At 40.8% G+C, this 21,272-nt stretch overlaps 1 protein-coding gene across 1 annotated transcript; it reads right to left on the reverse strand.

Moving 5' to 3' along the window:
• Positions 1–16,298: 16,298 nt before the first annotated feature.
• LOC149150540 (uncharacterized) lies at positions 16,299–17,981 on the reverse strand. The gene is made up of 2 exons (XM_089442854.1): positions 17,591–17,981; positions 16,299–17,170 (listed from the first exon to the last, which is right to left on the reverse strand). Exons 1-2 carry the CDS (start codon positions 17,979–17,981, stop codon positions 16,299–16,301), a joined length of 1,263 nt encoding a protein of 420 aa, XP_089298980.1.
• Positions 17,982–21,272: the final 3,291 nt, after the last annotated feature.

Below are 21,272 nucleotides of genomic sequence, written 5' to 3' on the forward strand. Positions count from 1 at the left end.
AGAGGCAGATCTATCAAAAAAGCAGATGAAAATACTGTTTATTTTTAGGACCCACGCAGGGGACCGAGCTGAGATTCACATGACAATACAAAATTAACCAAAAAACTAAGAAACACCAGAGAACCCCTAAGCTATTTTCCTTACAATCATGCCCCATGGTAAAGGGCGCACTACAAGAAGAAGAGGCTTGGGTGAGCGAGCTAGTCATCAGGATGCTCTTCCATGATACGGCACCATCCAGAATCTGGAAAATCCCTGCTTGAGCCACGTTCTGAACTGAGGGACCAGGGTCAGCCATCATCACATCCTGAGCTCTACAAATCTGATCATTCGCTTCTTGCCGAGGAGCACTTCCAACATTCAGCTGGAGGGAAGAAGAAGGAGCCGAGATTTCCCACGAGCCCCCAGGATAGGTACCCGTATCTTCTATTTGGTTGTCTTCATGGAAAACCACCGTGAAATGAGTATTTATCCTGGGTCTATTTAGAGTGTTGCTAAAGGTAAAGATGGCAGAACCAGAGGTGGATGCAGGCCCGTGGCGGGTACTGGTGGATCAGAACTGCCCTCTCCTGCTTCGGGTTAAGGGGCGATGACCTACTGATAGTTCACTAGAAAGGGAGTGCGAGTCAGAGGATGAACTGGTGGGAGCTCACCTCGGCTGGCCTCTACGGCAGCCCATTCTTTTTCGTAACCGAGGCATCTGGGGTATAGCAACTGTAGAGGTCTAGGAATGCAGCACAGCAGGACAAACTGGGGGGTGGCAGTAGCTTTGCCTACTGAGTGAATAGCCTTTACGAAGCTAAAACCTTTCTCTAGGAGAGCCGATCTTAGCTCAGAGAAATCCTTGCTTGTACCAGAAACCAACAACCAGAAAAGGAGATGAATCACTGAGATAAGGACATGAAATCAACATCACAAAATACCAGAAAGAAATGCGAAGAGGAACAGAGTTCACTCCGCCAAGAGGGCCATGCCAAGCAACAGAGGAAACTGAATCCCCTCAGGCAACCAGAAGTCCGAAGTGAGACTGGAGGCAAGATAGAAAAGCAAATAAAACATCAATGTCATGTTCACCACCTCCCCAAGACCTCCCTTGGCCTTATACTCCTTTGGCATGCCTCGGGAGGCTCCTTCCATTACTTTCGCATTGATGGACCTCACCTTCTGATGCAGGTCGGAGCGTGCAGAGGGAGAAACCATAACGTTGAACCTGATGTGAGAGCCGAAACCTCTGGAATGAAAACCAATAGTCTGAACTCTGCACTCATGCCATGCGCCAAATGCCAATCCACTCTTTAACACCTTGTACTGAGCGGGCAGGTGGCAATCTACCTCGCCCCACCCCTGTCCTGTCGAATTAATTGCCATCTCAAGCACCCGCATCTGGAAGGGAAGCATCCTTGAACCAGAAGTTTGCATTCCTGTCCATGATCATGATTTTCGATTATGTCTAGAGTCCCTGTGATTAGAGTGTGCTCAGTTTCCACACCCAAGTTGGCCAGAAGGTCCGCGACCTTGTTGCCTTCCCTCTTAACATGATTGAAGATGATGGCTCGATTGTTGTGAAGCAATTGTTCTATGGCCTCCAATCTAGCTTTGAGTCTCCAAATAATGGCAATTTTCCTAGCATGAGTCCCATTTAGGAGTTGTATAGCCATGTTGATGAGGAGTAGGGAGTCACCTACGATTTCGAGGGGATGAAAGTTAAGTTTCCAGGAAAGGAGGAGTCCTTGCCATAGACACTCCAATTCAACCGAGTTGTTGGTATCCCATCCTATGTTTCTGTTGAAGCCCCAAAAATCGGGTCGAAAACAAGGGGGATACCCACCCGGTCTAGACCTTGGTTGGAAGCTCCTTATCCGTTTGGTATAGCGGGTCCGACTGGGGATAATGGGACCAGTTTCCCAATCTAAGGGTGTATGTGTGTGTGTGCAGAGTTGGATGTTGCTGATCTAAGAATACTTAAAGCTAATTTAATTCAAACTTTTAAACTAACTCTATGTTATTGTAATCTAATGAGAAACAACACATCTAAGTTATGCTAACCCGAGGTGTATTTCTTCTATTATGCGATCTAAAGAGATTTCAAACAATAACTGGTAATAAAGATCATTCAGCTATCATAAGAGTAGAAATCAATTAAGATAAACCACTTTGCATAAAAAGTTAGGCAAAACAATTGTGAACAGCATATCGCATAATAAGTTATTCATATATCAAACATAAATAAATGGCTCCACCGTACAGAAGTGCCAAATGGTAACTCATACATTCATGCAGTAACATATAAACAACTAAAAACTGTATATCACTTTAAGAATATAAGCAGAAATGGCCAAGAGATAAAAGTACCATTTATGACTAATCCTACTCATAAGCTTCAAGCAAAAATGATTTATCTCTACTTGTTCTAACATCTACTAAGAGTACAAAAGTGCAACATCAGTAGCAGACATCAAATGCAAATATTAATAAATCTCGATCCATCCATTCATAAAAATCTCCTCTGAGGGTGCAGAAGTGCATGTTCCGAGGACAAGTTTTTGACAAATTTCTGGACCCTTTCTCCAAATGCAATGAGAAGGGTTAAAATACTACTTCCTAATTCTAATAATAGTGTATTTACAAAATTTAGGATGCAGTTTTCAAATGACCGTCCTTTTTCTAATCTAATTTAAAAGAAAAAACAACATTCTAAAATAAGGCTACTTCTGAATTTGGTCTTTAAAGCTGCAAGTGTTCATCATGGCCTTGAGGAGAGTCGGTTGGCTGACTTCTGCGCTGAGCTAGGCTGCGAAAACAGAATCTATGAGAGTTGGCACTACTTTTTCGGCCGTGTTTATGATGCATTTCACAGTCATCCATTGACTATGCGGCTTGACCAAGTATGCCCAATAACACTCCCAATTTAACCTGTTTAGTGCTTGGATCGCTTTTCCCTTTTCCTGCGCCTTCTTCTTCCATTCTGCTTCCAGTCATAGTTTATTTGGTAGGTACCCCGGGGTGGTCTCTTCGATTAAATTGGCCCTGTGTAAATTCTCATTTACACGGTCGATAAGAATGCTTGCTTGCGTGGCCACTGTCTCCGCTACTTGTTCCACCTGCCTGATTTGATCGTCCCATTTATTAAAGAGCAATTAGAGCAATTCTTTATGATTCTCGTTTATTCTGGGTGCACTTTCTCTTTTCCCTTCATCTTCATCCTGCCAAGCTAAGTATTCCGTTAATATTACAATCCAATATGAAAGAGATGTGGCAAAAATATTTCATTTTTTCTCATGGAGTTATAAATAAAATATTTTTATGTCTATGTTAAATAATATAATTTTATATAAACTTTAGAAAGATAAAGTAAGTAAAAATAAAATGTCACATACCCCGGTAACCTCGCATGTAAAAGTAGGGAGTTAGAATTTTTTATACAAGTTACCCACAAGTAATTATCCAATTCACAACTCCACAATTCATCATTAACCATTATATATAATGTATATTAGCACATCAAGTAAATTGCAATAGAAGACAGTAAGTTGCTTAACCATTAATCACCATTGTGGTAGTGTAATAACATAAACTGTCTCATGAATCCTTGCATCCATTTCATGATTTCCTTAACCATATTAGTTAAACACATACTTGGAGATTATGATTATGCCATCAAATAAAGAACCATCAACATCAAGGATTCATCATCATCAAACTAACACAAAAGGCAATCACACCATTGAACACCAATATACCCTGGAAACCCTGTAGGGTGAAAACCAGCAAATGTTTAATCCTATTATTAAACGTTCGTGAGGGATTTCACCCCTCACTCAATGGCTTATAAGGGATTCCATCCCTTAACCATTGTTATAAAATCATTACAATGAATTATCATTAAGTTGTCACATAACTAGTTAAAAGCTAATACAGTTTCCATGTAATCTTTTACTCACATACTGCCACAATGCAACATTCCTTGTGGCATGATTGTTCTAGCAATGTACGATCTTGCAACTCAAACTCATCTGCATGGACCATTAATCCTTTTCCTGCCACAAGGTTAAACATCACTTCCCTTTGGCACCATCCGCCATCGTTTCCTGTGAATGTAGTTGTCAACAAGCTTGGCAACAAGATTAGATACCATATTAATCAATCAATAAGCAACCTCTAAAAGAGATATTTTAACTTCTACTCATATGCATGAGCAAGCATGACATACTATATAACTATTACATATACTCAAGTAAATATTGTTTTACCTCCTCAATGTTTATTTACACTAATGCATAATTTTCTTAAGAGTTCCAACCCATTAGTTCTACTAACATGTATAACACAATCGTTATATCTTCATACATGTAATAAACTGCTATTTCTATGCTTAAGCACATATGTTCTTTTCACATAGTTATTTTTCGAGAACTCAACATAGTCTCTCTAACTTACAAAGAACATAACTCCATATCACAATGACCATTCTCTCTGCATACCATAGCATATCATATTAGCCCTTCTTTAATGTATGCAATACATATTCCCTTCACTAGAATACTACCATCATTTCATACAACAAGCCACATACTTCTTTCTCAAAGGAAGTCATGATAACCTCATTTCTCTATCTTCCTATATGAAGGTTTCTCAAGCTTCCCTTTCGAGAAATTATTAAAAATATCCAACTTTATGCATAAAAATCGAGATACAAAACAAGGTTAACTTACCCTTTATGCATCAAAATCAAGAAGTTAACACAACTCATCTAACAAGACAATCTTTTCAAGAGATTATATTTTTCAAGAAAGTTAACATGATCACTTCCTCTATGTACACACAAAATCATATTTCCAAAATCACAATAGCTACCCTTATGTGCATGCAACATGTGTTTTTTCCTAACACAGTTACTTTTACTTCAATGCACATAGTCTTTTCATGAAACAAGTATGGATTCTGGTTATTGCATGAAAACTATTGATATACAGTGTCTTTAAAGGAAAGAACCTCTATTTTTATTTCAAGAAAACTCTCATAAAAGCCTTCATCTTCATACATGAAGTATGCACACTTTTCTAAAATGAAGCTATATCTATGTATATATATAATATACTCTTTCTTCAAGAAAGTTAGAAATGAATATCTATGTGCCTAGAAGCACATCTTTAGCTATCTTTATCATGCATGTAATGCATAATCATTTCACTAGAAATTTAGAAACTAGCTAGAATCATAATGAAATTAGCATAAATATATCTTTTTCAAGAAACTTTTATTAAATAAAATTACATATTTTAATTCAAGAAAATTTGGCCACTTTTCACGCTATGTCCTCAGGACGTTTATATGCCTCATCTTCTTTTCTCAAGAATATTCTAGCTATATTTAGCAAGGATTTTATTCCAAGAAAATGACAAGAGACAAGCATTTCACACGCAAGACTCATGCGCAGTCTTTCTAATATGATCTACCTATTTTCTTTACCAAGAAAACATACAAAATAATCAATCTTTAACTGCATGCATTAATACATTTTCTTTACCAAGAAAATTTATAAAAGAATCATTCTTTTACTACATGCATTAAAATAATTTCTCTACCAAGAAATCATATAAAATATTCCTATATTTTCTTCAAGAAAGTGAACAAGATACTTATCTTTTCATGGCAACCTTCTTGCCTCCATCACCTCTGTTCTGGAAGCCGAACCTGGTAGATTGGTGGCTTTTGTTCTTTGCATATCCATGTCTCTTTTTTTCCCATCGTAAGAGATCTTCTGCCCACTAAACTGATATTAAAATCCTGAGCAGTTGAAGGGAAAACTCACTACCGCACAGCGGCAGAGTTTGTGTTCCTCTTCTGGTTTTATCCTCATTCTATTGCTGCTATACTTGCGTTCCTCTTCTGATTTTATCCTCATTCTATTGCTACTGTAAACTACCATGGTCTTGAACAGGGTAGGGAATAAAATGGCCTTCAAACCCAATCCTTTTATTGAAATATGGGCTAGCCTATTTCAACACTCTTAACGAAAACAAAGGTTCATTGAAATATATTGCGATAATGTATGCCTTCATTGTTGGACACGCAAGATAATAGAAAGATATAGTGATATTGTATGTCTTCAAAACTTGGGTTCGCTTGTGAAAGATCTTGGGAACCGTTTTCCCTACTGTTTGCACTCCTTTCTCTCTGGAACCTCCCACTCCCATCTATCGAGCACTCAAAGGCAGCTCCCACTTCTTCGCCCAGCCCCCCAACTGCTACATGCCTCCACTTTCCTTCTTTTCTTGATTTCAGTTTTCACAAATAACAAGAATTAGTTTTGTAACTAATTCGTAACTTTTATTTTACATTGACTTATTACGATAGGGATATACATACTCCCCCCCTCAACAAGAACATCGTCCTCGGTGTTCATCTCTCGTTGGAACTTTAGATTTGACTCATGATATAACCATCTAAACTACACAAAAAGTGATCCTTCCTCTTTAGATCCAAGATTTCATTTCAATAAATGACAACAAACAAAATAGTAATGATATAATCATAAGAAAGATCAATAGTCATAAGCATTCATAACTGCAAAATATGCAAGTTCTAATTGCCAACACTTGGCCCTTATTCAAATTCAAAAACCAAACTCTATATCAACTTACCATTACTTACCATCTACTCTTGAAAATCATGAGCACTTCCACATACGAATTTTAATAGTGGTTGGAGAACCCATCAACCCTCCATGATAAGTAATCCTGTAATGTACGACAAACAAATTCAATCGCACTAGTCACAATATTCTGAGTCAAATGAGATACTTTTAACTATCAATCAATTGTGCAATGTTAGATGATTTTTAAATCACAGTGCTTTTATGAGTACATTAAAAAGCTCATCACTACTCCACATGCACACTGAATTAATTCTCACTAAAGACATCTACATAGTACTTCTAAAAGTACCAAAAGAGCGCCTAGCTCCCTAATCATCAAACAGTCAATCAATGCATCAAGTAAAAATTGTCTTAGTCCCCACTAAGACGTTCAAAAAATTAATAATACAATAAAGGAATTAAAATTTCCAATAACTCCTTATTGAGCACTAAGCTCATTTCTTGTTAAATGTGCATAACATATTTTACAAAACTATATGTAAAGTTTATTTTTAACATAACATATAGCTGATTAGTTAATTCCTTTAGCTATGAGACCACAATAGGCTAAAGAATTCCCAACCCATAGGAACTAGTTTCCATAACCAGATCGGGTCATTTTCACATCCAGACAGTTTCTTTGATAGAGACCTTACCAGGTCTAACATGGAATTCTACTGGCCAACCAGCTCAAGAATTCTAAGAAGAGGAAATCTGGGCAGACAAGTACCATCAACCCCTCCGGGAAGGTAACTGCCATCAACCCAAATTCGGGCAGACAAGTACCATCAACCCCTCCGGGCAGGTAACTTCCATCAACCCAAGGCATTCTAGCCTTTCACAATCCAGGCAGACAAGTACCATCAACCCCTCCGGGTAGGTAACTGCCATCAACCCAAGGCATTCTAGCCTTTCACATCTATCTGCAACTGTTTGGCATGTTAAATTTCTATGTTATCACTCTTTCCAAAAGTAATTTACATAATGAACCATATAATCATTATCATTAACAAAACAAACATGCATGTATACCATGCATCTACACTTAACCTTCAACATGGGTCCACAACATCTACTTTGTTAGGAAACACAATTGACATACATGTTGTATGCATTCTAATTTCCAAATAACACAATCATGCATATCATATAAGATTATTCTTTCTCATTTATGATTGCAATTATCATTGCAACATTTTATGTGACGAGTTTTCTTGTTGCCATTAAGCTACCACTACTTAATCCCATTAGCAACATTAGTTATACATATGCATCCTTTAACAAGTATTCACTTCCCTAATCTTTTAGTTTGCGGCACAATACTATCATGCATAAAAGTATATGCAAATATCCATTACTGTGTAAATGCCTATGGTATTTGAGGTAACAATTTAAGCATTTCCAATTTCCCACAACGTATTGCCATCAGTAGACCAATACAGGAAGTAACTACCACAATCACTTGTTTGCGAATTGTGATAAGCTTAAATCAAATTCAATTCATGCACATAAGAGCTATTAGTTAGTCACACAACACTAACCAATCACAACTACCAATCATCTTAATGGAACCATGGAAAAACTTAATCAAACATTAGTTATGACAATCAAGTCTCGCTACTTGACTCATTGCGTATTTTCAATATCTAAAGGGGTTCTTCTAATTTCCTTTTAAAACAATTTGGCATGCTATTCAAGGATGTTCCCCATAATTTATATTCATGCATTGGCTCATTAGGTTTCGTTCGTTGTAACTTCAATCTTGTTCAATAAATGCATCATTGTTATTGCCATGTTTGGATTTCAAAAGTGGGTAGTTGATTGTCACCTTCCTCAATGAGTGTTCAATATTGTTATTAAGTGCGAAAAAAGTTTTATTGTCTTTTATTCTCATCGGGAATCCAACGTCATGAACATAGTTATGTAGCAACCTTATTACTTACTACTCAAGCAGTTTAAACACGAATCACACTTATCCTGCCGAAAGTAGTGTACTATGTAAATCAATATGTTAATGGTTAAACTCATACCTGAGTTAATGCTCACTGGTGGCATACCTCAATTTCTTTTCTGCTTACTAATTCCCAAAGGCACTAGTGCTGCAACCTTTAGCTCTAATACCACTTGTCACATACCCCGGTAACCTCGCATGTAAAAGTAGGGAGTTAGAATTTTTTTATACAAGTTTTTTATTTTTTTTTTCTACATAAGACTAATTCTATTAACAAGATAAAGGTACAATTACAACGTGACCAGAGTCAAGAACTTTGCACTGACAAGAGGAAGATCTATCAAAAAAGCAGAATGAAAATACTGTTTATTTTTAGGACCCACGCAGGGGACCGAGCTGAGATTCACATGACAATACAAAATTAACCAAAAAACTAAGAAACACCAGAGAACCCCTAAGATATTTTCCTTACAATCATGCCCCATGGTAAAGGGCGCACTACAAGAAGAAGAGGCTTGGGTGAGCGAGCTAGTCATCAGGATGCTCTTCCATGATACGACACCATCCAGAATCTGGAAATCCCCTGCTTGAGCCACATTCTGAACTGAGGGACCAGGGTCAGCCATCATCACATCCTGAGCTCTACAAATCTGATCATTCGCTTCTTGTCAAGGAGCACTTCCGACATTCAGCTGGAGGGAAGAAGAAGGAGCCGAGATTGCCCACGATCCCCCAGGATAGGTACCAGTATCTTCTATTTGGTTGTCTTCATGGAAACCCACCGTGAAATGAGTATTTATCCTGGGTCTATTCAGAGTGTTGTTAAAGGTAAAGATGGCAGAACCAAAGGTGGATGCAAGCCCGTGGCGGGTACTGGTGGATCAGAACTGCCCTCTCCTGCTTCAGGTTAAGGGGCGATGACCTACTGACAGTTCACTAGAAAGGGAGTGCGAGTCAGAGGATGAAATGGTGGGAGCTCACCTCGGCTGGCCTCTACGACATCCCATTCTTTTTCGTAACCGAGGCATCTGGGTATAGCAACTGCAGAGGTCTAGGAATGCAGCACAACAGGACAAATTGGGGGGTGGCAGCAGCTTTGCCTACTGAGTGAATAGCCTTTGCGAAGCTAAAACCTTTCCTTAGGAGAGCCGATATTAGCTCAGAGAAATCCTTGCTTGTACCAGAAACCAACAACCAGAAAAGGAGATGAATCACTGAGATAAGGACATGAAATCAACAGCACAAAATACCAGAAAGAAATGCGAAGAGGAACAGAGTTCACTCCGCCAAGAGGGCCAAGCCAAGCAACAGAGGAACCTGAATCCCCTCAGGCATCCAGAAGTCCGAAGTGAGACCGGAGGCAAGAGAGAAAAGCAAATAAAACAACAATGTCATGTTCACCACCTCCCCAAGACCTCCCTTGGCCTTATCCTCCTTTGGCATGCCTCGGGAGGCTCCTTCCATTACTTTCGCATTGATGGACCTCACCTTCTGATGCAGGTCGGAGCGTGCGGAGGGAGAAACCATAACGTTGAACCTGTTGTGAGAGCTGAAAACTATGGAATGAAAACCAATAGTCTGAACTCTGCACTCATGCCATGCGCCAAATGCCAATCCACTCTTTAACACCTTGTATTGAGCGAGCAGGTGGCGATCTACCTCGCCCCAACCCTGTCCCGTCGAATTAATTGCCATCTCAAGCACCCGCATCTGGAAGGGCAGCATCCTTTTGAACCAGAAGTTTGCATTCCTGTGCATGATCATGATTTTCGATTATGTCTAGAGTCCCTGTGATTAGAGTGTGCTCAGTTTCCACACCCAAGTCGGCCAGAAGGTCTGCGACCTTATTGCCTTCCCTCTTAACATGATTGAAGATGATGGCTCGATTGTTGTGAAGCAATTGTTCTATGGCCTCCAATCTAGATGTGAGTCTCCAAATAATGGCAATTTTCCTAGCATGAGTCCCATTTAGGAGTTGTTTAGCCATGTTGATGAGGAGTAGGGAGTCACCTTCGATTTCGAGGGGATGAAAGTTAAGTTTCCAGGAAAGGAGGAGTCCTTGCCATAGACACTCCAATTCAACCGAGTTGTTGGTATCCCATCCTATGTTTCTGTTGAAGCCCCAAAAATCGGGTCGACAACAAGGGGGATACCCACCCGGTCTAGACCTTGGTTGGAAGCTCCTTATCTGTTTGGTATAGCGGGTCCGATTGGGGATAATGGGACCAGTTTCCCAATCTAAGGGTGTATGTGTGTGTGTGTGCAGAGTTGGATGTTGCTGATCTAAGAATACTTAAAGCTAATTTAATTCAAACTTTTAAACTAACTCTACGCTATTGTAATCTAATGAGAAACAACACATCTAAGCTATGCTAACCCGGGGTGTATTTCTTCTATTATGCGATCTAAAGAGATTTCAAACAATAACTGGTAATAAAGATAATTCAGCTATCATAAGAATAGAAATCAATTAAGATAAACCACTTTGCATAAAAAGTTAGGCAAAACAGTTGTGAACAACATATCGCATAATAAGTTATTCATATATCAAACATAAATAAATGGCTCCACCGTACAGAAGTGCCAAATGGTAACTCATACATTCATGCAGTAACATATAAACAACTGAAAACGGTATATCACTTTAAGAATATAAGCAGAAATGGCCAAGAGATAAAAGTACCATTTATGACTAATCCTACTCATAAGCTTCAAGCAAAAACGATTTATCTCTACTTGTTCTAACATCTACTAAGAGTACAAAAGTGCAACATCAGTAGCAGACATCAAATGCAAATATTAATAAATCTCGATCCATCCATTCATAAAAACCTCCTCTGAGGGTGCAGAAGTGCATGTTCCGAGGACAAGTTTTTGACAAATTTCTAGACCCTTTCTCCAAATGCAATGAGAAGGGTTAAAATACTACTTCCTAATTCTAATAATAGTGTATTTACAAAATTTAGGATGCAGTTTTCAAATGACCGTCCTTTTTCTAATCTAATTTAAAAGAAAAAACAACATTCTAAAATAAGGCTACTTCTGAATTTGGTCTTTAAAGCTACAAGTGTTCATCATGGCCTTGAGGAGAGTCGGTTGGCTGACTTCTGCGCTGAGCTGGGCTGCGAAAACAGAATCTATGAGAGCTGGCACTACTTTTTCGGCTGCGTTTATGATGCATTTCACAATCATCCATTGACTATGCGGCTTGACCAAGTATGCCCAGTAACACTCCCAATTTAACATGTTTAGTGCTTGGATCGCTTTTCCCTTTTCCTGCGCCTTCTGCTTCCATTCTGCTTCCAGTCGTAGTTTATTTGGTAGGTACCCCGGGGTGGTCTCTTCGATTAAATTGGCCCTGTGTAAATTCTCATTTACACGGTCAATAAGAATGCTTGCTTGCGTGGCCGCTGTCTCCGCTGCTTGTTCTGCCTGCCTGATTTGATCATCCCATTTATTAAAGAGCAATTCTTTATGATTCTCGTTTATTCTGGGTGCACTTTCTCTTTTCCCTTCATCTTCATCCTGCCAAGCTAAGTATTCCGTCACTTGTCTGTCACTCTGATCATAGTCACTCCGCAAGTCTACCACTTGATTGGTGATTTTATCGCTCAGCTCGCAATAGTGACTCCACTGTGATATCTTACATCACAACTCTTCCTGTTGCTGCTGTAGTTGCTCATTTAAGCTAATAGATTCTGAAATAAATTCCGCAAGCTTAGGCTCATCTTTATGCATTTCTTGTAAAATTTGCAATTGTTTTCCTTTCTCGTCTAGACTTCTTTGATAGCCTATCTGCATCTGCTGAAAGTCTTCCTGCAACTTCTCGAGCTGTTTGGAAGCTTCAATATTAGCATTGGCTTGTTGCAATTGTCGTTGTACTAGCTGTATTTGATCTTCTTGTTCTTTCAACAGTTGCTGAACTTCTGATGCGTTGTCAATAGTTGCAGAAGCATATGCTCCTGCGATCTGAGACAACTTAGTGAGATTTTCAGTTGGGTTATTGTTAGGGTCTTTCCATAAGACGTCCGAATGTTCAGCATCTTGTGACAGTGTATTTTCTAGTTTTCTTTTCTTCCTCTATGTCCTTACAACTGCTTTATGTTGGGGACTATAGAATACGTCCAGTGGGGGAATTTCTTCTACATTAAGTAGAAGCTCAGAAGGTGGAGCGATAGGAATGTGCTCCATTTCTATGACACTGCTGACTATGGTCGAAACCACTTCTTGCGCTACCTATGTATTATTCACAGGTGTTCTTGGGGCTTGCCCTTCAAGATTGATCAGGTCATTGAAGGTTTCCCATTCTTTGTCCAGTTCTGTTGTGACGGGTGGCGCTTCAATGACAAGAGGGGGGACATCTCTTAGCGGGGAGGCGATAACCTGCTATTTCGAAATTGCACTTGACTGAGCCGTATCCTTAGCTGTTTCTTCGTTCTTTCCTTGGTCGCTTCCAGACCCTTTAGAATGTTCAGGCACTCCTTGCATAGTGTTAGATTTAGATCTGGAAGTGCTAGAGTTGCCACTGAGGCTAACGCTTGGAGTTGGTTCTCTGGCAGGCAGTCGCAGCTTCTCTAGAGGAACACTAGCCAGCCTTCTTTCCCTGTATAACATGAATCTTTGGAGGTCATCTGGAGATAACTTCGACTGAGCTTCCCGCAAAATTTCCTGGAGTGAGCTTTTACTCTGAAATAAATCATCAAACAAATCTTTCTTTCCAACGAATACTTTTATTTTGACGTTCGTTGTGAAATCTTGGGCAACTTCATTTGGGTCAAATGGCCTTGCTGGGAATTTAAATAATTGTAGACACGTCACATTCTCCACTTCGATGAAAGCGTGACCTACATCGAACAATGAAAAGGCACCACAAGCTATAGGAAACTGAGGCCATATGGCCTTCTTTTTGTCTTTTAGGTCTTTGGTCAGGCCGCCTTCTGAACAGGTTTGATATGCAATTTCCCGAGCCAAAAGTTTATCGGGGATATACAGAGGCAGGACATGAGGAGGTACAGTGCTTCCAAACACTCTAATATAGGTGAACCATTCTTCCCCGAACCATCTTGCGATGGGGATGATATCTATCTGTGCCTCGGGTGAGCACCTCGGGGGGTCTTCATCATACATCATTCTATACAAGGGTATGATAAGCTCGTGACAAATCTAGTAGAAGTGTGGGACAAATTGAGAATCCCATAACATCTTATGATAAACATGGATAGGTAATGGGTCCTGGGTAGTCCATTTCCAACCCATAGTGGGAAATTTAGACACATAACAAATAGAATCCATAACATATGCGAATAGATAAAAAGGAGGATAGATCCTTTGAGAGAAGGATCTTTTAGACCAGTAATTGATAATAGCCATGTATAGATTATCAGAAAATATCTTGGCCCAATCCATAATATCGGCATTTGTGGCAGCATCTATTAATGGTAGCCATTCAGATGAAAACTTATTGATATCCGGCATCCCAAATAATCTACAAAGAATGGCCGCAACAAAACAATACGGAGAGGTGAGGGAACCAGTGCTGTACATACCGTTTTTGTCTTTTTTGAGTGGATCCTCTTTTCTCGACCAATCTTTGGTGGTCTCTGCTAGGTTTGGGTTCTCTGCCACAAATTTCTTAATGAATTGTGCATTGTAAGTCGCCTGTGGTTCAGGAAGATGATACATAAGCTTTAAATCTTGTGCAGCGAATGATCCGATGAGCCCATGTCCTTGAATCTTGAATTGTCTATTGTTCGTCTCTGCATTGTCAAGTATCCACTTGATCATATTCGTATATGGTAGAATTTTGGGCTTTGCTGCTATTCGGTGAATAAATGAACATGCTAGCTCCTCTAAGGATGCCTCGGAAGAGCGTTGTGAGCCCGCGACAGCAGCAACCTTCATTATTCTGGGATTCTCTTCTTCAAGCAGTCTGTACATGCTTTCCCATGTCGATATCCCTACATCTCTGTTACAGGCCGTGTCTGTATACAAAGGCGCCATCTCCTTCGTCTTTTCCTTCGCCTCAGAGCCTTGAGCTTTATTTTTCTTTCCCATTTCTTCCTGCGTTTGGCTTTGAATCGTCTTTAGTTCTTCGTTCCTGCAGCTTACGAGTGAAATGGAAATGACTGATCAAGAAAGGTGATGGGAGAGTTTTAAATGCAACAGATATATCAAATATGCCACCTTACGTGAAGTAATTCTTTGCAAAAGCATGCGTCTTCATTTCATTTAATAGCTGACAACTAATTCCTCTATTATCATTAAAAGCGCATGATCTTGAGTCAGATTATGGTAAGTGGCTTTTCTTTGAATAGCGTGCCCGAAGGATTCGTGATGAAGTGATTTATGATTTGCTTACGTATCATCGCATATCGCACCATCGTAAATCACACCATCGCAGATCGCGCAAACATACGAATATAATATCGCAGTGATCACAACATCGTAGGTTGCAGAAGTTTAATGTTTGCCGAATCTTGTCAGCTCATTTCTGCGATATGCGATCTTGCGATCGGTGTTATCGCAGATCGGTAAATCTTGAAGTTTTTTCCTTATGAGTATTACTTTATTGCGATGCGATATTATGCTTAACACGAGAGTCTTGCGCATACCGATATTATAGAGAAATGGAGGCATTTCCTATATTTTTTGCAACACGGCTTTAAAGATATTTCCCTTATCAAAGACTTAGGTTAAAAAAATATTCAAAAGACCTTCCTAAGCTTACGATGGTAACCTTATTTTGAAGAAAGGAAACTCTTGATTTTTTTCTAAAATTTAACTAAGGGTCCCCATTCATTTAGTATTTTGGACAACACTTAAATGAACAAGGGGGGGGGGGGGGGGGTGTTGCTGGCCACAACAGTTTCCAAAGTAAATATGGAGGGGCGAGCCTTCATGATTTCTGAAAATCCCACCGAAACCTGCTTTTCCAGGGTTGCCCTTTGATGCTCCATCAAAGTTGAGCTTGAAAGTGTGCTTTGGAGGGGAGGTCTAGGATTCCTTCTCTATGTTGATGCTTTCTGAGGGGGCTTGAATAGGTGTTCCCTGCGGGAGAGGCATGTTCCAATTAGCCCATATGGCCTTCTCATTTGTGAGAGTGGGAAAGTTGCCTAACAACCACGTGCAAAGTGCCAAGGTCTCTTTGAGATTCAGACAGAAGTTGCTCCAGATGATCTCTAGTGGAGTAATTTGATATTTGAATATGCGCTTGTTCCTTTCCTTCTAGATGCACCAAATGAGGATCCCTGGAATCAATCTCCATAATTGGTTGATAACTTCAATTTTGTAGGGGTTCTGATGCCATTGGAAAATGGATTTGGTGATATCGTCTAACACCCTGCATCTTCTTTGACATCGAAAGTTGGCTTTCTCCCACAAATGGTTGGCTAGGGTGAAGGAATCCAGAAGGTGCTGAAGTGTTTCCTCCTGAGAGTTACAATTAACACAGATTGAGGGTCCATGATAGTTTCTTCACATGAGTTTGTCCCAAGTGAGTATTTTCTGGTGCCCAACCAACCAGAGGAAGAGTGAGACTTTGGGCCAGGTGCTTGTTGACCATATTCTACCCCAGATGGGGTTTAGGGGTGAAGGATCTGTACATATGATTTTGTAAGCCTCTATGGTGGAGAAGGTTCCTCTTGGCAAGTAGACCCATCAAAGAATGTCCCTGCGTTTGGAGTATCTGATTCGACGATTTTGGAGCTCCCTTTATAGGTCCCTCATAGTTTGAGGATCCGCGCTCCTGATTATCCTGTCACTTTGCTGCCATTTCCTATACCCTTGATCTGTCTCCTGAGTCCAATATTGCCATACCTCTTCTTGATGCTGCTCTTCCCTGGAGTGGCCTGGAAGCTGGCGGAGAATTCCATTGAGCTTTGGAAATTGGTTCCAAGCGTCCATCCAAAACCAAGTTGTTCTTCCATTTCTTACTTCCCAAAAACTGTGTTGTTGGATCAACAAGAAGTGTTGTTTGGCTGCGTTCCATATGAGTGAACCTTTTGCATTGGGATTTAATCTGATGAGCTCCTCCTGTGGCCTGTGATTGGCATATTTGGCAGTCCAGATGGCTGCCCATGGCTTGTTGCGGGTGGAGAGCCATTGCCACCAGATTTTTGCGCACATAATAGCATTACTGTGACTGGGGTCTCTCAAACCAATAGCCCCTTGTTCTTTAGGCTTGCACGCAGTGGTCCATTTTACCAAGGCCCATTTGCGATTAGTACCTATAGCCCCCCAAAGAAAGTTGTGCTGTAGATCCTTTATTCTTTTAATTACCCATTTAGGTGCTGCAAGGATTGAGAATAGATAAAGTGGCATTGCCTGTAGCACAACCTTGATTACCACCAATCGACTGGCTATATTCAGAGATCTGTGCATCCATAAGTTAAGACGTGATTCAAGCTTCTTGAGGATCATATGCCAGGAGGCATGCTTGATGGCCGAATAAATAAGGGGGGCTCCAAGATATTTAGAAGGGAGTGTGTCTATGGAGAATCCCAAGATACGGGCTATGGCGCGCTGAATAACAGGGGGAGTGTGGAAGAAAATAATCTGCAATTTGGCCTTGTTGATGCTAGTTCCTAAGGCCTCATAGAAGTCATTCAGTAAGGATTTGAACAGAGAGGCTTCCTGAACCGATGAGTAACCAAAAAGCATGTTGTCATCAACAAACTACTGATGGGTTATTGCAGGGGAGTTGTGTATGGATAAACCTTTGAGCTGCTGGGAGAGGAGGGCTTGTTTGATGTGGCAGCCTAATCCTTCCATCATGAGTACAAAAAGGAATGGGGAGAGAGGGTCGCCTTGCCTTATTCCTCTTGAGGGACTAAAGGGACGGGATGGGATTCCATTTACAAGGATGGAGAAGAAAGTTGTAGATATAAGACTCAAAATCCAGTGAACCCACATTGGAGAAAAACCAAAAGCTGTTAACATTTTTTGTATGTATGTCCAACTTAGCTTATCAAAAGCTTTTGAAAGGTCAAGCTTGAGAATCATACCTGCCTGTTTGGAGTGCTTGAGAGAATGTATGATTTCATGCGTGAGGATGATGCCGTCCAAGATCTGTCTTCCTTCCACATAGCCAGATTGTTCAGGTGAAATGAGCAGGGGTAGTAGCAGCTTTAATCTGTTGGCTATGACTTTAGATATCACTTTGTAGATTACATTGCATAGAGCGATTGGACGAAATTTATCCAGAGTATTGGTGCTTTCTTCTTTAGGAATGAGCACAATGAAAGTAGAATTGAGAGAGGGAAGAAGCCAATGAAGAGTGCGTGATTCCTCCACCACAAGCCAAACCTCTTCTTTTATCATCTCCGAGAAGGAGTGGAAGAAAGTGGTAGTAAAGCCATCTGGGCCAGGGGCTTTTCCCTCCTTGAGCTGATGCATTGCGGTGTCCACCTCCTATGGCAAAATTGGGCGAAGAAGGAGCTTGTTTTGTTCTTCTGTAATGATTTTCGGCACATTTTGGGTTATTTTTTCAATAGCAGGCCCTCTATCTGTTTGGGGCTCTTGATGAACTTGCCGGAAGTGTCTTATAAATTCCTGCTTGATCTCATCATGCTTTTTTACTCTTTCCCCTCCTTGCTTCTGAATGAAAGAGATAGTGTTGTGCATTCTTCTCTGAACAGTGGTTCAGTGGAAGAAGTTAGTGTTCCTTTCTCCTTCTTTTAGCCATCTTATCTTGGATTTCTACTTCCATAATATTTCCTCCTGCTTTCTCCTCTCCTCTAGTTGATTGTGAATGCGCTGCCCTTGTTCCAAGGTCCCTTCATTGTGTCCCCCTGTGATTATTTGTTGCTGGAGCTCTTTCATTTCCTTGTTTAAGTCCTGTTGCGCCTGAAAAATGTTTCCAAAAGTCTCTTGATTCCAAAGCTTTATTTGGGATTTGAGATATTTGAGTTCCTGTTGAAACTGGAACATTTTAGATCCCTCTGGCAGTTGGAAGTTCTTCCAAGTGTACCTGATGAAGTCTTTGAAAGCGGGATCGGTGAGCCAGAAAGCTTCGAAGCGAAATGGTCTCCTGTTAGCGTTGCCCGGTCTTTTCCACTGAAGGGATATGGGCCAATGATCAGAGCCTGAGTAAGGGAGAATTTCTACCGCTATGTCACCTCCCAAATGCACCACATTATCAAATATGAGGAATCTTTCCAGTTTGGATGCGATTTGTTTCCTCCCAGTCCTGCGGTTACTCCATGTGTGCGTACCATTGCAGAATTGCGGATCAATTAAAGAATTGTTTTGGATGAATTCTTTGAAGTGTCCATTTTCTTGCTCCAGCTTAGCTCGACCTCCTTGCTTTTCCTCTAGATTAGTGATCATGTTGAAGTCTCCTCCAATGATCCAAAGAGGATGGACTCTATTGAGATTCAATACTTCTATAGTATTTAGTAAAGCTATTTTGTTACCTACATCCTGTGGGAAGTAAATGTTGGTAAGATGGCCATGGATGTTAGTGCCTATTATGTGAAAAGTGGCCTGAATAATGTCGTGAGATGCATGAAAATATGAGAGCATGATTTCTTGTGTGTTCCAGGCAATAACCAGCCCACCTGAGGCCCCCGAAGTGTCCACTGCTATCGAATGACCACCTGGCCATGCTCTGGAGAGAATGTTTCCAAGAGTGATATTGTTACATTTCGTTTCTTGAAGGAAGAAAATATGTGGCTGCTCCTGCTTTATCATGTTTTTTATCATTCTCAGTTTCCCTGGGTTGTTGAGCCCTCTTAAATTCCAAAAAGTGAGCTTCTTGACTCACTACTGGTGGTGTGCTTGTAGTACTTTGTCAGCTTCGCATACCTTCCTCAGTCAACCAGGATTTTCCCTATTACGATAGTTCGTTGGAGGTCTGTTCTTCTCCCTCTCTTTTTGGAATATTTTGGGAGGAAGTCGCCATCCCAATGACTGCTCGGTTGAATGCCTAGCTGTTGTTGTTGGTATGCCCTAGAAATGATGACTTCCAATGTGCTAAGCTGATGCTATGGAATCTTGTCATAGTCCTTCTTTTTGTAGGCTAGTTCGAGCTCGAGAATGTCTAGTCCTCCCAAGTTAATGCTCTCCGGTTCTTCGTCCATCTGTTGTGGCTGGCTAGTGTCTTCTGAAGTGATTGCTACGCTCAAGGATTGGTTGGGAATGATGTCCACTTCCATGTCCTTTGCTTTCCAATCCGAGTTCTTCCTGGCCTCCTTAGGGGATCCATGGTCATCGAAGGGAGGGTGAGGAGTGGGAGAGGATCAAGAAGGTGGAGAGATTGCAGGAGCGGTGATAGGTGAAGGGTTGGGCCTCGAATTCAGGGGTTGATCTTCAGAGGTTTTGGCGAGAATCTCAAAGCTATTACTAGTAGAAGGAAAGGATGCAGCGTCCTGCTGGGGCTTTTTCCCAGTGGAGGATTTTTTGTGCGATCTTTTGCGATTTGCTACTTTGGTGAAGCCATCTTGGGCCAACTTGTCAGAGGGATCTAAGGATTGGGGTTTGGCATTTAACGGGTAGTCCCGAAAAAGATGCCCATGAGCATGACACTTACGACAGCGAAAGGGTACATGTTCATAATCCAAGGGTTGAATCCATTCATAGTCATCATGGAAGAGACTTACCGAATCCGGCAGGGCCTTGTCCAGGCACATGAAGACGCAAATGCGGGTGTAGGATGTATATCTGCGCAACTTCGTCTCTTCTGTCGATTTTATGTATTCTCCCAGCCCATTTCCAATATCTTTGAGCGAATCCTCATCCCAATATTCCTCTGGTAGCGAGTACATCCTGATCCACACTGGTGCCTAGCTGAGGTCCTCCTTATCCGGGTTGAATCTTTCTACCCATTCCCTTAAATACAATCCTGCAGAGTTAAAAAAATAGGGCCCTTCATCCATGATTCTATTCCTATCTTCAATGCAAAAGAAAATCACCGTGAAGAACCCTTTTGGTCCTAGTTGCAGGGTGACATGACCCTTGGGTTTCCATTTGGCAGAGATCCATCCGTGTAAGGCTTTTTTTGTCGGCAAAAATCCAATAAATTTTCCAATGAGTGCATAGTCCTTCATATACTGGATTCACCCATTGATTCTATGACTGGGTAGTTCTATCTTGGGCCTTTCAGCTGCTATGGGTTTGCATGTCTTCGAGGTGACCTTAGGCGCTTCTTCGTGCTCTGTTTTCCTTTCTGATATCTCGTTGCGTCTGTGTGACTGACTAGGGAGTGTGTTTGTCTTATCTTGCAGAGGGGACTCTCTATTTTCCACCTCTTCATTTTCTGGCCCTGATGGCAAAGTCCATGTTTGCACTGAAGGCACTCGATTAGAGGTGGGGGAGGGCTTTGAAGCCCCCCATTGGGGGTTATCCATTTCCGCGCTGGTTAAAGTAGTGAAGTGCTTTTGAGCTCAGGTAGGCATCCACTTTGAGGAGGCAAATGAGATGCGCTATGCGCCGTTTCAGAGGTTTGCATAAACCCTAGTTGCAGAGCCGTGTCTGTGTAATTTTTTTATACAAGTTACCCACAAGTAATTATCCAATTCACAACTCCACAATTCATCATTAACCATTAGATATAATGTATATTAGCACATCAAGTAAATTGCAATAGAAGATAGTAAGTTGCTTAACCATTAACCACCACTGTGGTAGTGTAGTAACATAAACTTTCTCATGAATCCTTGCATCCATTTCATGATTTCCTTAACCATA

This window comes from Pinus tabuliformis, chromosome 9, assembly GCF_031772625.1.
Source record: "Pinus tabuliformis cultivar Carrire ecotype Pingquan chromosome 9, CPIR1, whole genome shotgun sequence".
Lineage (NCBI taxonomy): Eukaryota > Viridiplantae > Streptophyta > Pinopsida > Pinales > Pinaceae > Pinus > Pinus tabuliformis.